Source organism: Mustela lutreola, chromosome 6 (genome assembly GCF_030435805.1).
Source record: "Mustela lutreola isolate mMusLut2 chromosome 6, mMusLut2.pri, whole genome shotgun sequence".
Taxonomy (NCBI): domain Eukaryota; kingdom Metazoa; phylum Chordata; class Mammalia; order Carnivora; family Mustelidae; genus Mustela; species Mustela lutreola.
In genome coordinates this window covers 55888321-55906386 of record NC_081295.1, presented here as the reverse complement: position 1 = coordinate 55906386, position 18066 = coordinate 55888321, and the positions used below count along the sequence as shown (strand labels likewise).

General features: G+C 35.6%; 1 protein-coding gene across 5 annotated transcripts in view; it reads left to right on the top strand.

Annotated features, from left to right (window-relative positions):
- Positions 1–577: 577 nt before the first annotated feature.
- STXBP5 (syntaxin binding protein 5) overlaps positions 578–18066 on the top strand; it is a 178254-nt gene continuing 160765 nt past the window's right edge. For all 5 annotated transcript variants that reach the window (XM_059177310.1, XM_059177307.1, XM_059177309.1 and 2 more), the window contains exons 1-2: positions 578–876; positions 2161–2258. In XM_059177310.1, the coding sequence (XP_059033293.1) occupies positions 724–876; positions 2161–2258 (251 nt within the window). In that variant the 5' untranslated portion in view covers positions 578–723. The remainder of the gene's footprint in view (positions 877–2160; positions 2259–18066) is intronic.

The window sequence follows — 18066 nt, the reverse complement described above, 5'->3', positions numbered from 1 at the left end:
GGCGGGAGCCTGGGCGGCGGCGGCGGCGCCTGAGGAAGGCAGCGGGGGCTCTGAAGGAGCGAGGGCGGGCTGGTCCGGCGGCAGAGAAGCGAGGCGGAGAGCGCGGGGACCCACCCCGGGCGCCCAGCGTGTGATGCCGGCCGGGCAGAGGCGCTGAGCTGCGGGGAGGCCGAGCGGCGGCCGTGGACGGAGGGCCAGCGACCCCCGGGAGGAGGAGGAGGAAGCGCAGGAGCGGGAGGAAGCGCCGAGGGACTGCGGGGCCGGGGCGGGCGACGAGCGGCGGGGCCGCGGGCCATGGACGCGGCGGTGGCGGCGGGGGCGAGCCGGGGCGGCGGCGCGGCGCAGAGTCAGCCTGCGGCCAGGTGAGGCTGGGCAGTGCGGGCTCCGGGCGCCGCTGCCACTGCTGTGCCGCCGGGCCGCGGAGCGAGGCGGCGGCGGCGGTGGCTGAAGCGGCGCCACAGCTGCCGCGGCGAGCGGCGGCGGCCTCGGAAGAAGAGGGGTCGCCGCCCGGGGTTCTGGTGGCCGCTGCTCTTTCGTCGTCGCAGTATTTCCTGTTTGGATTATCTTGTGCTTCTCCCCAGCTGCCTCCTTCCCCTCACACTCCCACTCTGCCCCACTCCTCCGTGTCCTCGGTGGAAGCTGCCCTCGGCCCGGGCTCGTTTCCCGCGCCGGGGGACGCCCCTTGCCTCCCCTCGCGGGTTGCGGGGGAGCTCCGCCGAGACCATGAGGAAATTCAACATCAGGAAGGTGCTGGACGGCCTGACCGCCGGCTCGTCCTCGGCCTCGCAGCAGCAGCAGCAACAGCAGCACCCGGCTGGGAACCGGGAGCCCGAGATCCAGGAAACGCTCCAGTCCGAGCACTTTCAACTCTGCAAGGTGAACGGAGTTCGCAGCCCCGCGAAAATTGGGGTCGTTTTAGGGGGCGGCTCGGGCTTTTCATGGGAGTGCGAGGGAATAGAACGCCAGTAATAATTATACCTCGAATGAAGGGCTCGCTCCTCCTCAAGCAAACATTTGCTTAGTGGGTTATTTTGGAGATTGACATCATCTTACTCCTTTCGGGCTTTTTTTTTTTTTTTTTTTTTCTTTCCCCTTTTCACTTGCAGCAGTCATTTCAAGGTTGCTTCTCCCGTATTTTACTGACCTTTAATTAGTATTCTTAATAACCTTAGAGCCTTTGTATGCAAACATTTTAATGTAATTCACCAACTCCGAAGTTTCCTTCGGAAACGGTGCCTAATGAATTATTGTTCATCAAAAAGCCAAACCAGTTCAACTGGATATTTGTTTCTCACCTTTCCCTTAAAATGTGGTAGGAAGCTTAAAATATGAAATCACAGGGTCCTTTTATCGCTATGTTTGATTAAAAAGTTGGTACTGTGATTTTTGCCCATTAATGGCACCATTCCCATAGCGGTCTGTAATTCGGAAAGAATGATGCAGCGAATTAATTCACTGGCTGCTCAGTGAGAAATACAAATTTGTCTTGATATTAATACTTGGCCATAAAATACCATGTGTTTGTATGTCTAAATACACATTTTGCCCTAATGCCCTAAAATTAAGGGTTCTATAGCAAAATGCAAAAATATATGTACTTCTTTTCATAAGTTACAGTTACAGTTGCAAAATTTGGGGATAGATGTTTGATAATTGCTTTACTGAATCCTTGACAAAACATTGTAGGACAGTTTTTTTTTTTTTTTTTTTTTTAGCAGTATTTGTCATTTAGCATCTGCATAAAGTAGCAAAGTTATCACACTTGAAATAAAGCATGAATTGCATTTTTACATTAATTTTGAGAATTTGTGACTACCATAACTTTAGTATTTTGGTTTCAGACATGATAGTATAAAATGTTAATAAGAAATTTTCTTCTATAGAATATCAGTATTATGGAAAGTTAGAAATTAAAATGTAAAATTGGGAGAGATATATATTTATGTATATACACACACTTTTTAAAAAAATTTCAGGTTCTATGTAAATAAGTTTTGTTAATATACATTTATAGGGTTTTTTTTTTAAGGTAGGAAGTGCATGTGTATGGGTTCTGCCTCAATTTTAATTGGTTCTAGATGCTAATGCCTCTGTTGACTTTTCTGCTTTTGAATTCTGCTTGCTGCCTTCGTTGCTGTGATGTCATTTGCCCATCCATAGACTGTTCGCCATGGATTTCCCTATCAACCTTCAGCCCTGGCCTTTGATCCTGTACAGAAGATCCTGGCAGTTGGAACTCAGACTGGTGCTTTAAGGCTGTATCCTTTCATTTAAATCGCCCCTCCCCAGCAACCAACTTTTACTGTATTCTCTGCAGTTGCTTTTCCTGTTTTAATTCCAAAGAAACGGTGTGGTGAGATATATAGATATATATACCGTGAAATCATGTGGTATTGGCTTTCCCCTTGATTATACATCTATTCAGGCTATATGTTGCTGGGGGTGTTTCTTCATCTCTAAGTTTATAGTAGCTAAATATGTATCCATGGAGAGTTCTAAAGTTTTGCTGTAGTAACTACTGTCTTTGCAAGGAGCTAGAAGTTTCCAAGGGGAAATCTATCTGCTAGTATATACTAGGGGTATAGGGGTATTTTAAATGGAATGTGGCTTAAAATGAAGTTTAAAAGCACTAGTATAGGATGCACCTTAATTGCTTTTTAAAAATATTGGGCATTGGTAGATACTGAATTTATGACTTATCATTCCAGTGAATTAGAGATTGAATTTGATTTGGTTGTTTCTGACTTGCCCATTGAGAAAAAACATTAGAAGACAAATCCTGTTAATTAAGTTTATATGAATAGTTATGAAGAGTTGATATTTCTAGAAGTTTTAGAAAATTTGTTAGGGTAATGCAAATGGATAAGTGTAGTCCCTTTTGTAGCCTCCATTATATGTATGTAGAAACTGTTAAGTTAGCTGTACTCTGAAGCATTGGTATAAGGAGAATTACTTTTCCTGACTGTGCATGAACCATAATAGTTTTGTCATAGCATAGCATAGTTTTTCCAAATACCTGTTCAGTTTTTTGGTCTTAACAGTGGAGAATACTTCTCACTTTTATACTATTGAACTTGAAATAAAATTGTTTGCTTTTATCGTGAAATTTAACCATCCTTAACTAAAATGCCTTTATTTTTAAACTTAAAATGCAAGACTTTTAAGAGCAAATGCTTTGTTCTTTAGGATATCTGTTTCCACATATGAAGTAATGTGTTTGTAAATTAAAAAAAAAAATCACTGTATGATCACAATAGAATTACTATTGTCAAAAAAATAAAGAGAAGGAAGGAGCTTTACCCCTCACATTTTAGGTTTATCTGGCTCCTGTGAAGAGGGGAGGGGAACCTGCATTTTAGTTAAACATATGCCTTGATTTTCCTTATAATTTTCCAAAGTACTATATATGGTATCAGGATATGCCTCAAGTTTCACTTATGATTAATGATATTAATATTATTATTAAATAATATTTTTAATAATATCTTTCAAAATACTTAAAAAACTTTTCAGGTAGGCCATTGATATATATTACTGTGTGAAGTCTACATTCATAGTAAATACCAGTACTGTGGACATTCCTGTTAAAATGGTAAAATCTGACCAGGCTAGATCTGAATCTGTGAATTTCTAAGGGTATGTCTAAAGGGCTCTTGCCCAAATATCTAGATATTTGAGACTAGAATATTTTTGGCTGCAAGTGTTTAGTTGTTTTTATTCCTAAACCCAGTGATCGTTACCTTCTAGTTTAGGGTTCCTATTTTAGTCTCATGAAGATGGGACAATAATTTTAATTTTGTCAGTGTGGGTACTAGGTATGCAGCAAAATTCCATATGGTGACAAGAATAGTGCATTATTGGATCTAGATGGACTGTTTGGAACTAAAAGCAAATTTTTGTTGTTGTTCCCCCCCCCCCCACCCCACATATCATTACTGGATTAAAAGAAAAGGGAAAAAAAAAGAGTTATATCGGTTATTTTTAGATTCTGCTTTTCTTTTAAATGGGTTCCACTTTTGTCATTGTCTCAGTGTAGTCTCAATTTTCCAAACAGCAAGTCTGCCCTTTTTATTTTTAATATAAGTACCACTAGTGAGTCCAATTTTATAAAACCAAATGTTTTCCTTAGACAAGACTGTTACCCTTAATGCATTTGAGTAATTAGCAAGTTGATGCAACAGAATTAAAATATAGGCCTGATTCTAATTGCCAAATAAATGTAAGTATCGGGTGTCCAGAATCCTCACTTGTACATGAATTGCTTATATGTTTTAATAGCTAAACACTAAATGAAAGTGAACATGTAATTATAGTTTACAATTATACTCTTTTTTTTGTTTGTTTAAATTTTAGAATATCTCCTACTGTATTTAGAATGAAGTCAGGAAAACTACCAAATATGTTTTTACTTTTTAATGAGATTTATGTGAATATTCCATAGTGATAAATTGGTTTGCCTACCAGTGATAGCAGCTAGTCATTTCTTCTGTTAGGTTTAAGTATCAGATAAGCTTAAGAGCTTTATTTATTGTGGCTTTGATTTATAGAAAATGACTAAGACCTTTTTATTTTCATTTAATATAAACATATGTAATTTAAGATCTGTATTTTTCTGTTCTTTGTTATTTTCAAAGCTAAATTAAAATCAATAGTTTCTAATTTCAAAGCTCTCTGGCTTAACATGCAGACTTACTACACATATATTCTGTTGCTCTTGTTTTTACATTTTTTGCTGTTTCAGTTGACTTCTTTCACTCCTTTATTTTCCTCTCACATTAGACTCTTGTAGCCTATAATAAATTTGTCCTAAAATGTGTCTTGGAACAGAAATATTCTTGTAGATAAAGTGTTTTCTTTCCTTTGATTGTGGAGCAGAAACGAGGAGATGTTTTCAGAAGTAGGATTGGGCTATTAGAACTTGCATTACAGGTCTGATCTGACTAATAGAATGTCTTCCTGAATGTTGGACTATACTAAATTAATCTACTGTGAGGTATAAAAAAACTAGATGAGAAAGTTACATCTGATATCTGTATTATAAGATAAGAATTAGTGAAAATCTGAATTTTTAAATAATTTTCTAACTATTAATGAGGCAAGATGTATTTAATGTGTCTCTTGCATTAATGTATAGCTAGTGAATGATACTGTAAGCATGCTTTGTGTTCATTCTTCTTGGTTACTGAAAACAATGTGAGGTTGGAATGCATTTACTGATAGGAAGCAGGAAAATGTAATTTTATATACTAAGTCATATAGCTGTGATAGGATTTAATTATCTTTTTGTCATATAGAAGTAGGTATAATATGATTTTTATGATTAATCTGGGTTGAAAATTATTGGGATACAATTTCTAATTATCTATTTTCATATCAATATCTAGAAAGGGAAAAAAGGTTTTAACTGAAGAATGAAGGCATTTCTAGAATGTTATTGTTGTCCTTATCTATACTCCTGGTTTACTAGTATAATTTTGAATTACTGTAAACCATGAGGTACCCTGGCCTTTGTAATGTATTTTTGTCTGAATGCAAGGAAGTCATGTTATGTGTGACTATTTCAAGGAATAAGCAGAAAAATGAAACTTCAAATTTATTGAGTTTTTAAAAAAATTATATGAATTTTTATAATTATCAGCATTATTTAAGAACCTCATTTATTGTCTTCTTAACTTGTGGAAGATACAGTAAAATAGGCAATCTCTGATAAGGCTTGGATTGGTTTTTTTCCATATATTTTAAGGCATAGATTGTCCTCTAAACTGTAGTATAATGTAATATTGTTGAGTGCAGGCTCACAAGTTGATTTTTGTATGTTGGAGTTCATTTAACCAACACTTACTAAGTGCTAACATTGGATTATAAACTGTGGCCTGAATTCTGTCTCTTTTCTTGACACTAAGGGAATGAGGTATCTTTCAATTTTTTTTTACCCCCCCCCCCTTTAAAATGAAGATACTGTATTCTTCAAGAAACAATTCTTTAATTCCCAGTGGCTGTATATTGTTCTAGGTGAGTATTCAAAAAAAAATGGAGAATGTGATGCTTCAGAAAGTTTCCAGCCCTAACTAAAAGACCAAACTAGTTAAACAATTGAGTTTAGAGTATTATTTAGGACTTTACTGACATTCTGCAAAGTCAGATTGCAGGTAAAGTCATTACATTTGATGCCACATTAGTAGATGGGGATCACATAGAGTAATAGGGAAGACAGACTGGGAAAATTATTCTAGGCAAACAGTATGGGCAACAGTAGAAAAGTGAATTATGATAGTTAAGAGGAGTACTAAAGAGACAGTTTGGAATAGTGATGCTAATTGAATTGGAGACAGAAATGGGAGCCAGTTGATGGAGATATTGAATGTTAACCTGAATTATCTTGATTAGTGTCTCTCAGTAGTGGTAGCATTTTGGACTGGATAATTCAGTGGGTTTATCCAGCACATTGCAAGCCATTTAATATCTCTGGCTTCTACGTACTAAATGTCAGGGTTGCCCCTGCTGTCAATATGGCAGCTTAGCCTCACATAGTTCCAGGTATTCCCTGGACTTAGCCCAGGTTGTTCACCAGTAAATAGGATCATAATCCTACTGAGGTCATGAGGTTAGCATCATGATTAAATGCAGTAATGCATATGTGTAGCTTTTAAGGCCATGCAGAGACAGTTTGGTGAATACTCAATATATGATATTTTGAAAGTTTTTATATTAGTTTTAATATTAAGGACCTTCATTACTTCATTTCAGCAGATACTTGTTGAGAGGCATCTGGGTGTCAGGAATTATTTAAGAATGCCTTAATTTCATTTATATTTGTAGCTAATGCAGTCATTTTAAAAAATCTTGAAAAAGTACTATTCTTTTTTCTTTGATTGAAATGGCCCTGTTTTCCTCAGTCACAAGGTTGCAAAATTTCTATTGAGACATAATGGGATAATCTATGTGAAAGTTTCTTGGGCATAGTAGGCAGTAAATGTTTAGTAATTTTGCACTTGTAAGATAGCATTAGAATGTTTGACTTGCTGCTTAGTATTTTTATTTTGAAAACAATTACAGTATTGGAAAAATTTAGAAATCTGATTTTTGTTCAGATTAGTTCAAAGTGAAATAGTTAAAAGTGAAATTTAGCTAGAATTAAGCCAGATTTTTATCTCCTCTTCTCTGCTGCCATCATTTTTGTTCATGGAAGAATTCTAGTCATTTGGAATTCTAGCTCCAGAGGAGAAACAAGGACTTTGAAATACTTTTACTTCTCAACTCTTAGCTCTTTATTAAAGAGGACTTTGTATAAAAGGAAGAGTGAGTACCCTGTCAGCAGTAGGTTGTGATTCTCAGCATGAACTACTGCAGTGGGAGGAATAGGCAGTTTTACTTTAGAAATGATGCCTGCCTAGAAGGAGTTACTTTGCAGTGAATTTCTTTTTGAGGGAAACAAGGTACGATAGAATCTGAATGGAATTGAAAATTAGTAGGGAATCAAGTCTGCTTAGTAAGCCTTTCTTCCTTAAGTAGATGGGTTTTTGTTTGGTGTTCTGTGTTTTCCATTTGTTTTTTAGTATCATTTACCTTTAAAATCATAACCTGACTTTGCCTTCCTGAAGGGAATAGATAAAGGAATTTTCAAAGGATCATTTTATCTTTAGAAGATTTGTGTTCTGGTCTTCAAACTAATTTTGGTTAAGCTAGCTAAAATTTAGTCTGGGCTTCAGTGTCCTTTCCTGTACAATGAGGAAATTGGGATGCATGATATCTCGAGTCTTTCAGCTCTAGGATCTTAGAGTTTCTTTTTCTGTGGAAGATTTGGGAATGCTCTGAATCAGTTCCATCTAGAGCCATCTTCTGATTGATTGTTCTGAGTACCTGTTAAAGAGGATAAAGTACTGGACTCCATCCCATTGTAGGGTCCTTTACTTTGTATCCATTGATTGCATTCAAAATCCAAGTCTGTAGCTACACAAATGTAAACGTTTGTTTACAAAAGGGAGCAGGAAAAAGTATATGAAAAACATGCACTTTTTTCATTGTTGAAATACAACTCACGTTGGATACTTAAGATACTAGGATTGCATTTTTATTGTATAACAGATGAAGTCTCATTATGACATAGGAAACGCGGGTATTTTAAAAATACTGTTAACTGAGTTTACTTTCTTTCCTTTCTTGGGTGTAAATAGTAAGGATATAAAATCAAAATGAAATTACACAAAATTAATAATGTAAAACTCAAGTTTTTACCAGTAGCAGATGGGCTTATTAGAAAATGAAAGAGAATTGCAAGCTGGAACAAACTGCTGCTGAAAAACTCTAGGCAAGTGCAGGGAACAAAGGACAGGACCCTTTTTTAAAGAGAAATGGGGTAAGTTGGGAAGGCAGTTAGGAAGTATCTGTCCATTTGAGTAAGCCAGGAATTCAAAGTGTGGTGGCTTCTCATTGGTGTAGCTGTTGCCTGGGGAGGTGATGAGGAAAGTGTCGCCTCCTTTGGCTGGAGTAATAGAGTAGTATCCAGTGCATGGTCAAGTCCATCTCTTCCTTTTAGCTCTGCAACTAACCAAAAGCGGTAGGGGCATGAGAAGTCCCCTGCCAAAACCTCCCAACATCTATTTTAGTGAGATTTCCCATTACTAATTTTCACAGTTCCTAGTCACCTGATTTTATTAATTTTTATATAAGAGATTTAATATAGGGATTATTAAATTGCTGGTGTATAAGTTGAGTGCTAAATTTGGTAATTGTTTAGTTACTTAGAGTAGTAACTAGTAATGTACATGTAGGTAATTGGACTGTAGGGGTATCACTAAATGAAAGGTAAGCTTTGGTTGTTTTTGTTTGGCTTTAACTTCATGTGTTGGAAGTGACACATTATTTCTAAGAAGAAAGTTAATAATGAGTTTCAGTATTGTTTTGTTTTATAATGTACAAATGAGAACTTCTTGCAGTGATTCCACATTGTATCATCATTAGAAGGTTTATAGTGTCTTGGGATTACAGATAATGAAATGTTTTTAGTTTGACCTAAACAGATCTGTTGAGAATGTAACAGAATAATACATGGAAAATGGCATTTTACTGTGTATCACCTTTTATGTTTGAATGGTTTTTATTAATATAGTTACCCACTTTTGGATTTAGTAATCCTAGTTGCTTGAATCTCTTACTTGTGTTTCATTTTAAAGAAATTTTGGACAGTAGTTTGTTTACTGCATAACTTTTTCTTTTTTGGCTGTGGAGGGTAAGTAGGGGAAAGAATTGTTGATACAGTTTACTTCTTACTACTTTCTGTTCCACAGAGGGCCATTTGTTTAGTGATCCCTTCAATCTAGAATAATTTTTCCCTGTTAAAGTAATTCTTACCTTTAAAGGTCAGTGCCTTTGTCTTTGTGATTATGTATTTGATTTAATTCCATCCCCAGTTCCACCCATGTAGCCATCTTTCTTTTAATTCAGCATTTCCACTCTACCCTTCTTTATAAGTAATATTTAGGCATTTTTAGATAACCAAAATTATAATTTGAAATTATAGCTATAATATTGAGTGGTATTTTCTTTTAAAACAAATTGTCAGAAACATTACCACAAATGAGAAGATACGGTGGAGTTTAAAGTGATACAAAACAATTAACTAGTATCCTTTACTTAATCAAGAGTCCAGAATCTGGACAGTAGTTGGTATATAATTCTAAAATCACAACAGAATAAAGAAATAAATAGCACAACAGAAGGAACACAAAGTCTTTTTTTTTTTTTTTTTAAGATTTATGTATTCTGGAAGAGACGGGGGAGAGAGAATTCTGAAGCAGACTCCCTGCTGAGTGTGGAGTGCCACAGATAGCTTGATCTCAGGACCCTGAGATCAGCACCAGAGAGTGGCTGCTCAACAGACTGAGCCACCCCAGGTGCCCCAGGAACACACATTCTTAAATGATTAACTTAATATGTTCTCTACTAAATACCATATAGAAGATGGGTGTGTGTGTGCTCTTGCATGCATTTAAAATAATGAAGACCTAGATTCTTAGTTCAGGAATCAGGGCTAGATAGTAAATATATTAGCTTTTTAGTTTCTAACACAATTAATCAACTCTGCCAGTGTGGCACAAAAGCATCCGTAGACAGTATGTGAAAGAAGGAGTATAGATGTGTTTTAATAAAACTTTGTTTATAAAAACAGGCGGTGGACTGCATTTGGCCCACAAGCTAAAGTTTGCCAGTTTAAAATCCCTGTTTTAATTCATCAGGCTGCCTTGCTTTTAAATCCATAGTGGCAAGGAACGCTCAGGAAGGAACCACTTCAGGCATTTTTGTAGTTAATGCAAGTATAATTTGTGAAACTTATCAGTTTAAGTTTAGCATTTTAGTCATAAATGGAAAATGGTTTAAGAAAAAATTAGTAATTCTAAATGATATATAGTACTTCTGTATGCCAGGTTAAAACTTCTGTAAATATTTTTTGGTCCTATGGAAGAGGCTTTTTTTTGGATGGGGTTAATATGATAATGAAGATGCTTAATTAGGTGTCTTTCAGGGGCAGTTTAGTAATCACTTTTGTTAATAAAGTATTCAGTTTGTTTGAGACCTTTACTACCCAATTTTGCTTAAAAATGTTTGCATTTGTAGCTTTTAATATTTTTATTAATATTATATAGAAATGTAGATACATTTATATAGATACTTTTATTTTTTTTTAAGATTTTATTTATTTGAGAGAGTGTGAGAGAGTGCACAAGCCACAGGAGAGGGGCAGAAGGAGAGGGAGAAGCAGGCTCCCTGTCATGCCTGGAGCCTAACTTGGGGCTCTGGATCCCAAGACCCTGGGATCATGACCTGAGCTCAAGGCAGATGCTTAACTGATTGAGCCACTTAGACTCTCAGAAAAATTTTAAAGATAAAAGTGAATGTAAGCACTGTACTAAAATATTGCCATTTTGTAATTGTCTGCAAATTTTGATTAAAAAATAACCAATTTTCATTTGTGAAAGAAAACAACCTGAAAAATAATGTATTAAAAAAAAAAAAGAAAACTCGTAAAGTTCCTAGAAGCAAGTTCAGGTGCATGGTTACGTTCTTTAGAGTTGAATATAATGCATGACCCTTGGGAATAATGTGTGATACTTTAATTGAAAACTGAAATCAGATCTGCTTTTTGAAAAATTTTTATAGTTGCTCACTAGATCATTTTCAAGTAGCATTAAGTAAGAGTATTTTGTTCAGTAAATAAGGCTAATTTCTACTTGATTCCATTTCTCTAACTGGAGAACTTCCTTTTGGAAGTTGTTACCCAAGACAAATAAATGAAGACATGCTCAGGGTATTTCTTTACTGGTGCTGTAATTTAAAAATGGATGTTGAGGGCCTCCTGGCTGGCTCAGTTGGTATTGCATATGACTCTTGATCTTAGAGTTGTGAGTTCAAGCCCCACATTGGGTGTGGAGCCTACTTTAAATAATAAATAATATTAAAAATGAATGCTGTTCTAGAGTAACTTAGATTCCCTTGGAATGGAAAATATAAAGGGGTTTTAACTAAAAAGTGGCTAATATTCTTGGTCTTGTAATTCTTCATTTGAAAATTAAGGTTTGCTTAGCCCGTGTTATTTGTAAAATACATAGTCTTAGAAATTATATGGTAGTTACAGTTTACATGAGATTTTTTAAATTTTAAAATAAGGATTTTGTATATCCCTAGTTTAAGTTTTGTTTGTGTTTCCCTTTCAGTAAGTGCTATCTAGAATTTTTGAAGTTTTCTTGGTGAGGTTGTCTGTTGAGGAGTGATTAATCTTACCCTTTCTTGAAAGTACATAATCTTTTCTTGTAAGAGCAGTACCTCTGCTATTTCACAGCAGTACTCTGCCAGAGGTGACTATAAATCTAGTGGCATCAGCTATTGCAGTACTTTCTGCTAAATTGCTTTCCTTTTGTGTATTTTTTTTTCTTTTTGTCTTTTGAAAAGGAGAAAAAGTGGAGCAGACTTTTCCATCTATTCAGTGTCTGTACTGTATTTTTCATAATAGGTTGTATTTTTCTTTTAAAATTCACTTTGCCATACTTGAGAAAAGAACTTAGCCATTAAGCATCTGAGAATGGATGCTGGGATAAAAGACTGTTTTTACCTGATATGTCAGAATGCACATTGTTTCTTGTTTCTCTAACCCAGACCACTCTGTATGCCTGTATTTCTTGTAGAGTGAGCAAGTGATTCATTTCAAAGTATATTTATGTATCAAAAGCTATCCTAAATAATTGCCTGTGATAATAAATATAATTCACTTTGACTCCTTTTGAGAAAATCCTAACTCCAAAACAAGGAATAGTAAGGATGAATATTTTTTCAACAACTCTAATTTGTTTACCAATAATAAAAAATTCTTACCAAAAATAATAGTAGAAGAGGTAACTACAGGCCTATTTCAATTCAGTGAATACTATGAGTTAGTCTGGATATGGTAGTTACTTGTTTGTTTTGATATTTCTTTCATTCACATGAAAAGGAAGCAGTTCACTGAAATAATTTTTCAAATACCATTGGAAGTTTATTGTAAGTAGTTATGTTGCATTAAGGAAGGTTTTAATGTTGATCTATGTATCTTTCATAGTTATTTTTAACATTTTTATTACATTTTTACTGCAGAAATAGTACACATTATAGTTTTGCTTAAATAGCAGACTAGCAGAATGTTAAAATTGTGAGTCAGCAGTAAAATTATGTCCACCCTTATCATCATGAAGATGTAGTTAACTTCATTTATTAAAATATTAATTTTTAAAATAGACTATTTTTTGAGCAGTATTTGGGCTCAGCAGAAGGTACAGAGATTTCCCAAATTTCCCTCTCTGTGCTCAGCATACCCCCTCCATTACCAACATCCTCCACCAGAGTGGGGCATTTGTTATAACTGAATAACCAACACAGACACGTTATCATCCAAAATCCGTGGTTTATATTAAAGCTCACTCTTGCTGTTATGCATACTATGGGTTTTGGCAAATATATGACATGTATGCACCATACAGTATCATACAGTATAGTTTCATCGCCTAAAATCCTCTGTGTTCCACCTATTCATCTCTTCTTGCCCTGCAATCCCCAACTCCTGGTAACTAATTATCTTCTTATTGTCTCTAGAATTTTGCCTTTTCCAGAATGTTCCTGTAGTTGGAATCATACAGTTTGTAGCCCTTTCACATCCTAACTTCTGCTCTGTGTCTTTTCATGGCTGATAGTTCATTTTTTTCAATGCTGAATAATATTTCATTGCCTGGATGGCTATAGTTTGGTTATCCCTTCACCTATTGAAGGGCAGATTGGTTCCTTGCAAGTTTTGGCAATTATGAATGAAGCAGATACAAAAGTCCCTGTGCGGGTTTTTGTGTGTATAGAAGCTTTTAGCTTCTTTGGGTAAATACCAACAAGTGCAGTTACTAGATTGTATGTATGATAAGACTATGTTTGGTTTTATAAGAAACTACCAGACTGTCATCCAGAGTAGCCGTACCATTTTGCATTCACACCAGCAGTGAACAGGAGTTCTCTTGATCTCCATTTTTATCAGCATTTGATATTGTCAGTTCTGGATATTGGCTATTTTGTTAAGTTTGTTGCAGTAACTCCTTGTTTTAGTTTGCATTTCTCTGGTGACATACAGCAACTTTTCATATGCTTGTTTGCTATTTGTATGTCTGGTGAGGTGTCTGTTAATGTCTTTGGCCCATTTTTTAGTTGGGTCGTTCATTTTCTTCTTGTTGAGTTTTAAGAATTCTTTGTATATTTTGGATATCAGTCTTCTAAAATATTTTCTCCAAGTCTATGCCTGTGTTCTCATTCTCTTGACCTTGTGTTTTACAAAGCACAAGGCTTTAATTTTAAAGAAGTCCAGCTTATCAAATTTTTTTTTTCCCCAGGGATTGTGCTTTTGGTGTTGTACTTAAAAAGTCATTGTCATACACAGGGTCATCTAAGTTTTCTTCTATGTTATCTTCTAGTTTTATAGTTTTGCATTTCACATTTATGTCTGCGATTAATTTTGAGTTAATTTTTTGTGAATAGTGCAAGGTTTGTATCTAGATTCATTTTTGGTGGTAAGGTGTGAGGGGAGGAGAAGCATTCTGTTTGATTAGGTCTTAGTCTTTTAGTGAGCCAGAGCTTCTGAACTGTGAAACTCTCAAGTGATTCTTAGTCACCACCAGCCCCCTCCCCCAGGTAAGTTAGAATGGCTAGAGTGGATTGGAGTTGGGTATTTCCCTTCCGCCTCATCAGTTCAGCTCTGATAAACCCCCAGCTGGTTAGGCTCCCATTAGTTTCTCCTGAAGGAAGGTCTTGTTAAGAGCAGAATGCTCCAGTGTATTTTAAAGTCATTGCTTTTCTCCACCCATTGCTGGAAGCAGGAGGGGATTTTTCTCAGATATTTGCAGTGGGAACCTGGTGGAGCTCTTAGAGGCAAAACTCACTAAAGTGTTAAGGATTCCCCACTCTCCGTTCATGACTGGGACCCCTTTGAGTCTTCAACCTCTGAAGTCTTGCAGGTAGGTGGTGGTCACACTGATCAGGTGGAGGAGGCAGGTGAAGCAATCTCAGATGAGAAAGCTGCAGCCACACATAGGTTGTCTTATTTATCACAGATCATTTGAAATATTTCCATTTTTTTGAGTCAGGTAAATGTATGAAGTACTGCATCTTTTTTTTTTTTGTTGACTGTCACTTATATCTTATAATGTGAAATAACAGAAATGAAATTTCTCAGCTGCTCAATGATTGTTGTTTATGTTTACACTAAATGGAGTTGGTCTGATGCTAAAGCTCTTCTTCATTTTTAGAGTGCTTTCATCACTATTCTTTGACCACATTATGGTGGTCTTTAGATTTTAACTTTGTTATTGAAAGTAATCACATTATGATTAAGTTTTTTCAAGACGTAAGCCATTAAAAATAAAAATCCACTGAGCTTTTATTTAGGGTATTAAGCCGGTTGAGAGTAGCAGCACCTTGAATCCTTAGTAGAGATGTGAATTACTCTGCTTGCTAAAAGTGTAAGAATGCACTAAAATAAATGGTAACAAGTTAGTGGAAATCATCAGGGTTTATGATGGGTAATTTTAATCAGGGAGGAACAGTTTACCCTTCAAAGTCGTTCTTGGTTTTTTAGCAGAATATATGTTCAATGAAAGTTCCTTTTACACAATATTATGTAATTAAATGTATGATACTGTAGGATAATTTATTAGTCACTTACGAGTTCATGAAAAGTTCAGTTATCTGTATTCTCATCTTTAAACTTTGCAGAATATAAATATATTTTTAGAAACTGCACAGCATATCAAAGTTCTCCACTTGCTTTCCATTTTATATGTATTCCAGTCTTACATTCCTAATTTGGAAAATTGATGTGTCACTTCTGTATAGGTTGGAATAATGGCAGTACTTTCTTTGCCCTTTTTTTCGTTGACAGGAATTGATGAACAGATTCTCTGAGAATATATATGATCCTTAAAAATCTTAATAATTTATTAAATATATACTGTCTTGATATTATCTCATTCTTCATAAAAGCAGAGGTTGCCAAAATATGCATGCAATACACAGTGGTAGTGAGAGTAGTGAAAACTTGCCTAGAAGCTGTACTCTCAGAATTCACCACTGGCAGGGGTCCCCTTGCCTGCTTCCTTGACTATTTTTTTATGCTACTTTGCTGACAGGATGGTAGAAATCCAGGGGCAGGATAAACAGAGGAACTGTTGCTGTGATTGTAATACCAGCCTAACAAGTGATTGGAAGGTAAAAGGAATAGGCTGACTTATAGATTCATGGAATTTTAAAAGCTTTTGAAGGGTTTTATCTGTTGTGTATCATCTATTAAATACTTCCTGTGTTTAAATCTTGAATGAAATAAAAATATTTAAAAATTGAATGCAAGACAGAAGGAAATAAGGAGCTTAATTGCAAAAATACTAAACTGTAGTGTGATTTTTTTTTTAACATCATCTTATGCTGCATTTCAGTTAAGTTGCTAAATAGTTAAATTCATTGCTTGTGACAGATATTTTTAATCATAGATAAAAGGGATTTTTAAAACTTTACTTAAGAATACGGTGTTTAATTTGTTTCATTAATAATTGCAATCATTTTCGGCCTTAAATTCTGTCTTTTGTTTTTACTTATTTGTATTATCATTCATCAGTCATACAAGCTGATTCTCCTTTTTTTTTTTTTTTTTTTTAATAACAGTTTTACTGAAGTACTTTTCAATACCATAAAATTTACCCTTTTAAAGTGTATGGTTCAGGGCTTTTCATTATATCCATTGAGTGATGCAATCATCGGCATTCTGAGCTTCTGAATATTTTCTTTACCCCGGTAAAAAAAAACCCCATACCTGCTTCACCCTTTGCACCCAGTCTTTCACAATCACTTATTTACTTTCTATTTCTATGGATTCATCTACAGTGGGCATTTCATATATAAATGGAATTATTTAATATGTAGACTTTTATGATTGGCTCCTTTAGTTAGCATAGTGTCCTTAAGATTTATCCATACTTTTAGTGTTTCTTTTCTTTTTATGGTTGAATAGTTCGTTGTATAAATACACTGCATATTATTTATACAATAGTTACTGGACATTCAGGTTTTCTTCTTTTTTGGCTAGTAGGAATAATGCTGTGAACATTTGTGTGGAAGTTTTGTGTGTATGTATATTTTAATTTCTCTTGTTTATATTCCTCAGAGTAGAATTGCTGAGTCATATGGTTACTCTGTTTTTAACATAGAGGAATTGCCAATTATTTTCCAAAATGGTTGTACTACTTTATAGTTCTACCAGCTAATTGAGAGTTTTCATTTCTTCACATCCTTACAAACTCTTGTCTTATCTTTTATAATCATAGTAGAGGAGGTGAAGTGGTATTTCACTATGGCTTTGATTTGCATTTCCCTGTGATTAATGATGTTGAGCATCTTTTCATGTATATTTTAGCTATATGTGTATCTTTTTTTCAGAAATGTCTATTCATTAGACATTTTCTCCATTTTAAAATTGGATTTTTTTTTGTTACTCAGATGTAAAAGCCTTTTATATATTCTGAATATTAAATCCTTATTGGATATATGATTTACATATTCTCCTATTCTGTGGACTGTTGTTTTCACTTTCTTAATGATGTCCTTTGAAGCACAAAATGCTTTTCATGTTATTGAAATCTAATTTACTTTTGTTTTTGTGGTTTATGCTTTTGGGTTTAAGTCACAACCTTATCTGAGGTCACAAAGATGTATGCTTTCTTCTAAGAGTTTTACAGTATTAGCTCTTGAATTTAGATCTCTATTTTGAGCTAATATTTTTTATGTAGTGTGAGATAAGGGTCCAAATTCATTCATTCTCATGTAGATATCTAGTTATCCAAGACCATTTGTTGAAAACATTTATCTTTCTCTGTTGAATTTTCTTTTTTTTTTTTTTTTAAAGATTTTTAAAATTTATTTGTCAGACAGAATGAGAGTGAGCAAGCACAAGCAGGCAGAGCAGGTAGAGCAGGTAGAGCAGGCAGAGGGAGAAGGCTCCCTGCTGAGCAAAAGCTTGATGCAGGACTCAGTTCTAGGACCCTGAGATCCTGACCTGAGCTGAAGGCAGAGGCTTAACTGACTGAGCCACCCAGGTGTCCCTAAAGTCCTTTCTCAACATGTGAAAATTGGCTCTTTTTTTGTGCAGCAAGGCTTGGTGATTCATATGTAAATATTTGTATTCACGTATATATGTGTGTACTGGAGTTAGACTGCCTGGATTCAAACCCCAGCTTTACTAACTAGCTGAGTGGCCTTGGGCAAATTATTTAGCCTTATTGTACCTCAGTTTCCTCTTTGATAAACAACAGAGCCTACAGAAGAAGTACTCTTGTAAGCTAATATATGTATGGTACTTGCCATGTATTAAGTGTTTAATAAATCTTAACTACTGTGACAATAATGATGTACTTAAAGGCTTCCTAATTCCTCCTTTCTTCCTCGTTTTCCAAAAACAAAACAAAAACCCCGTTTATACAGGGTTGAATTTAATGATACAATATTAAAAAAGGCTTGACT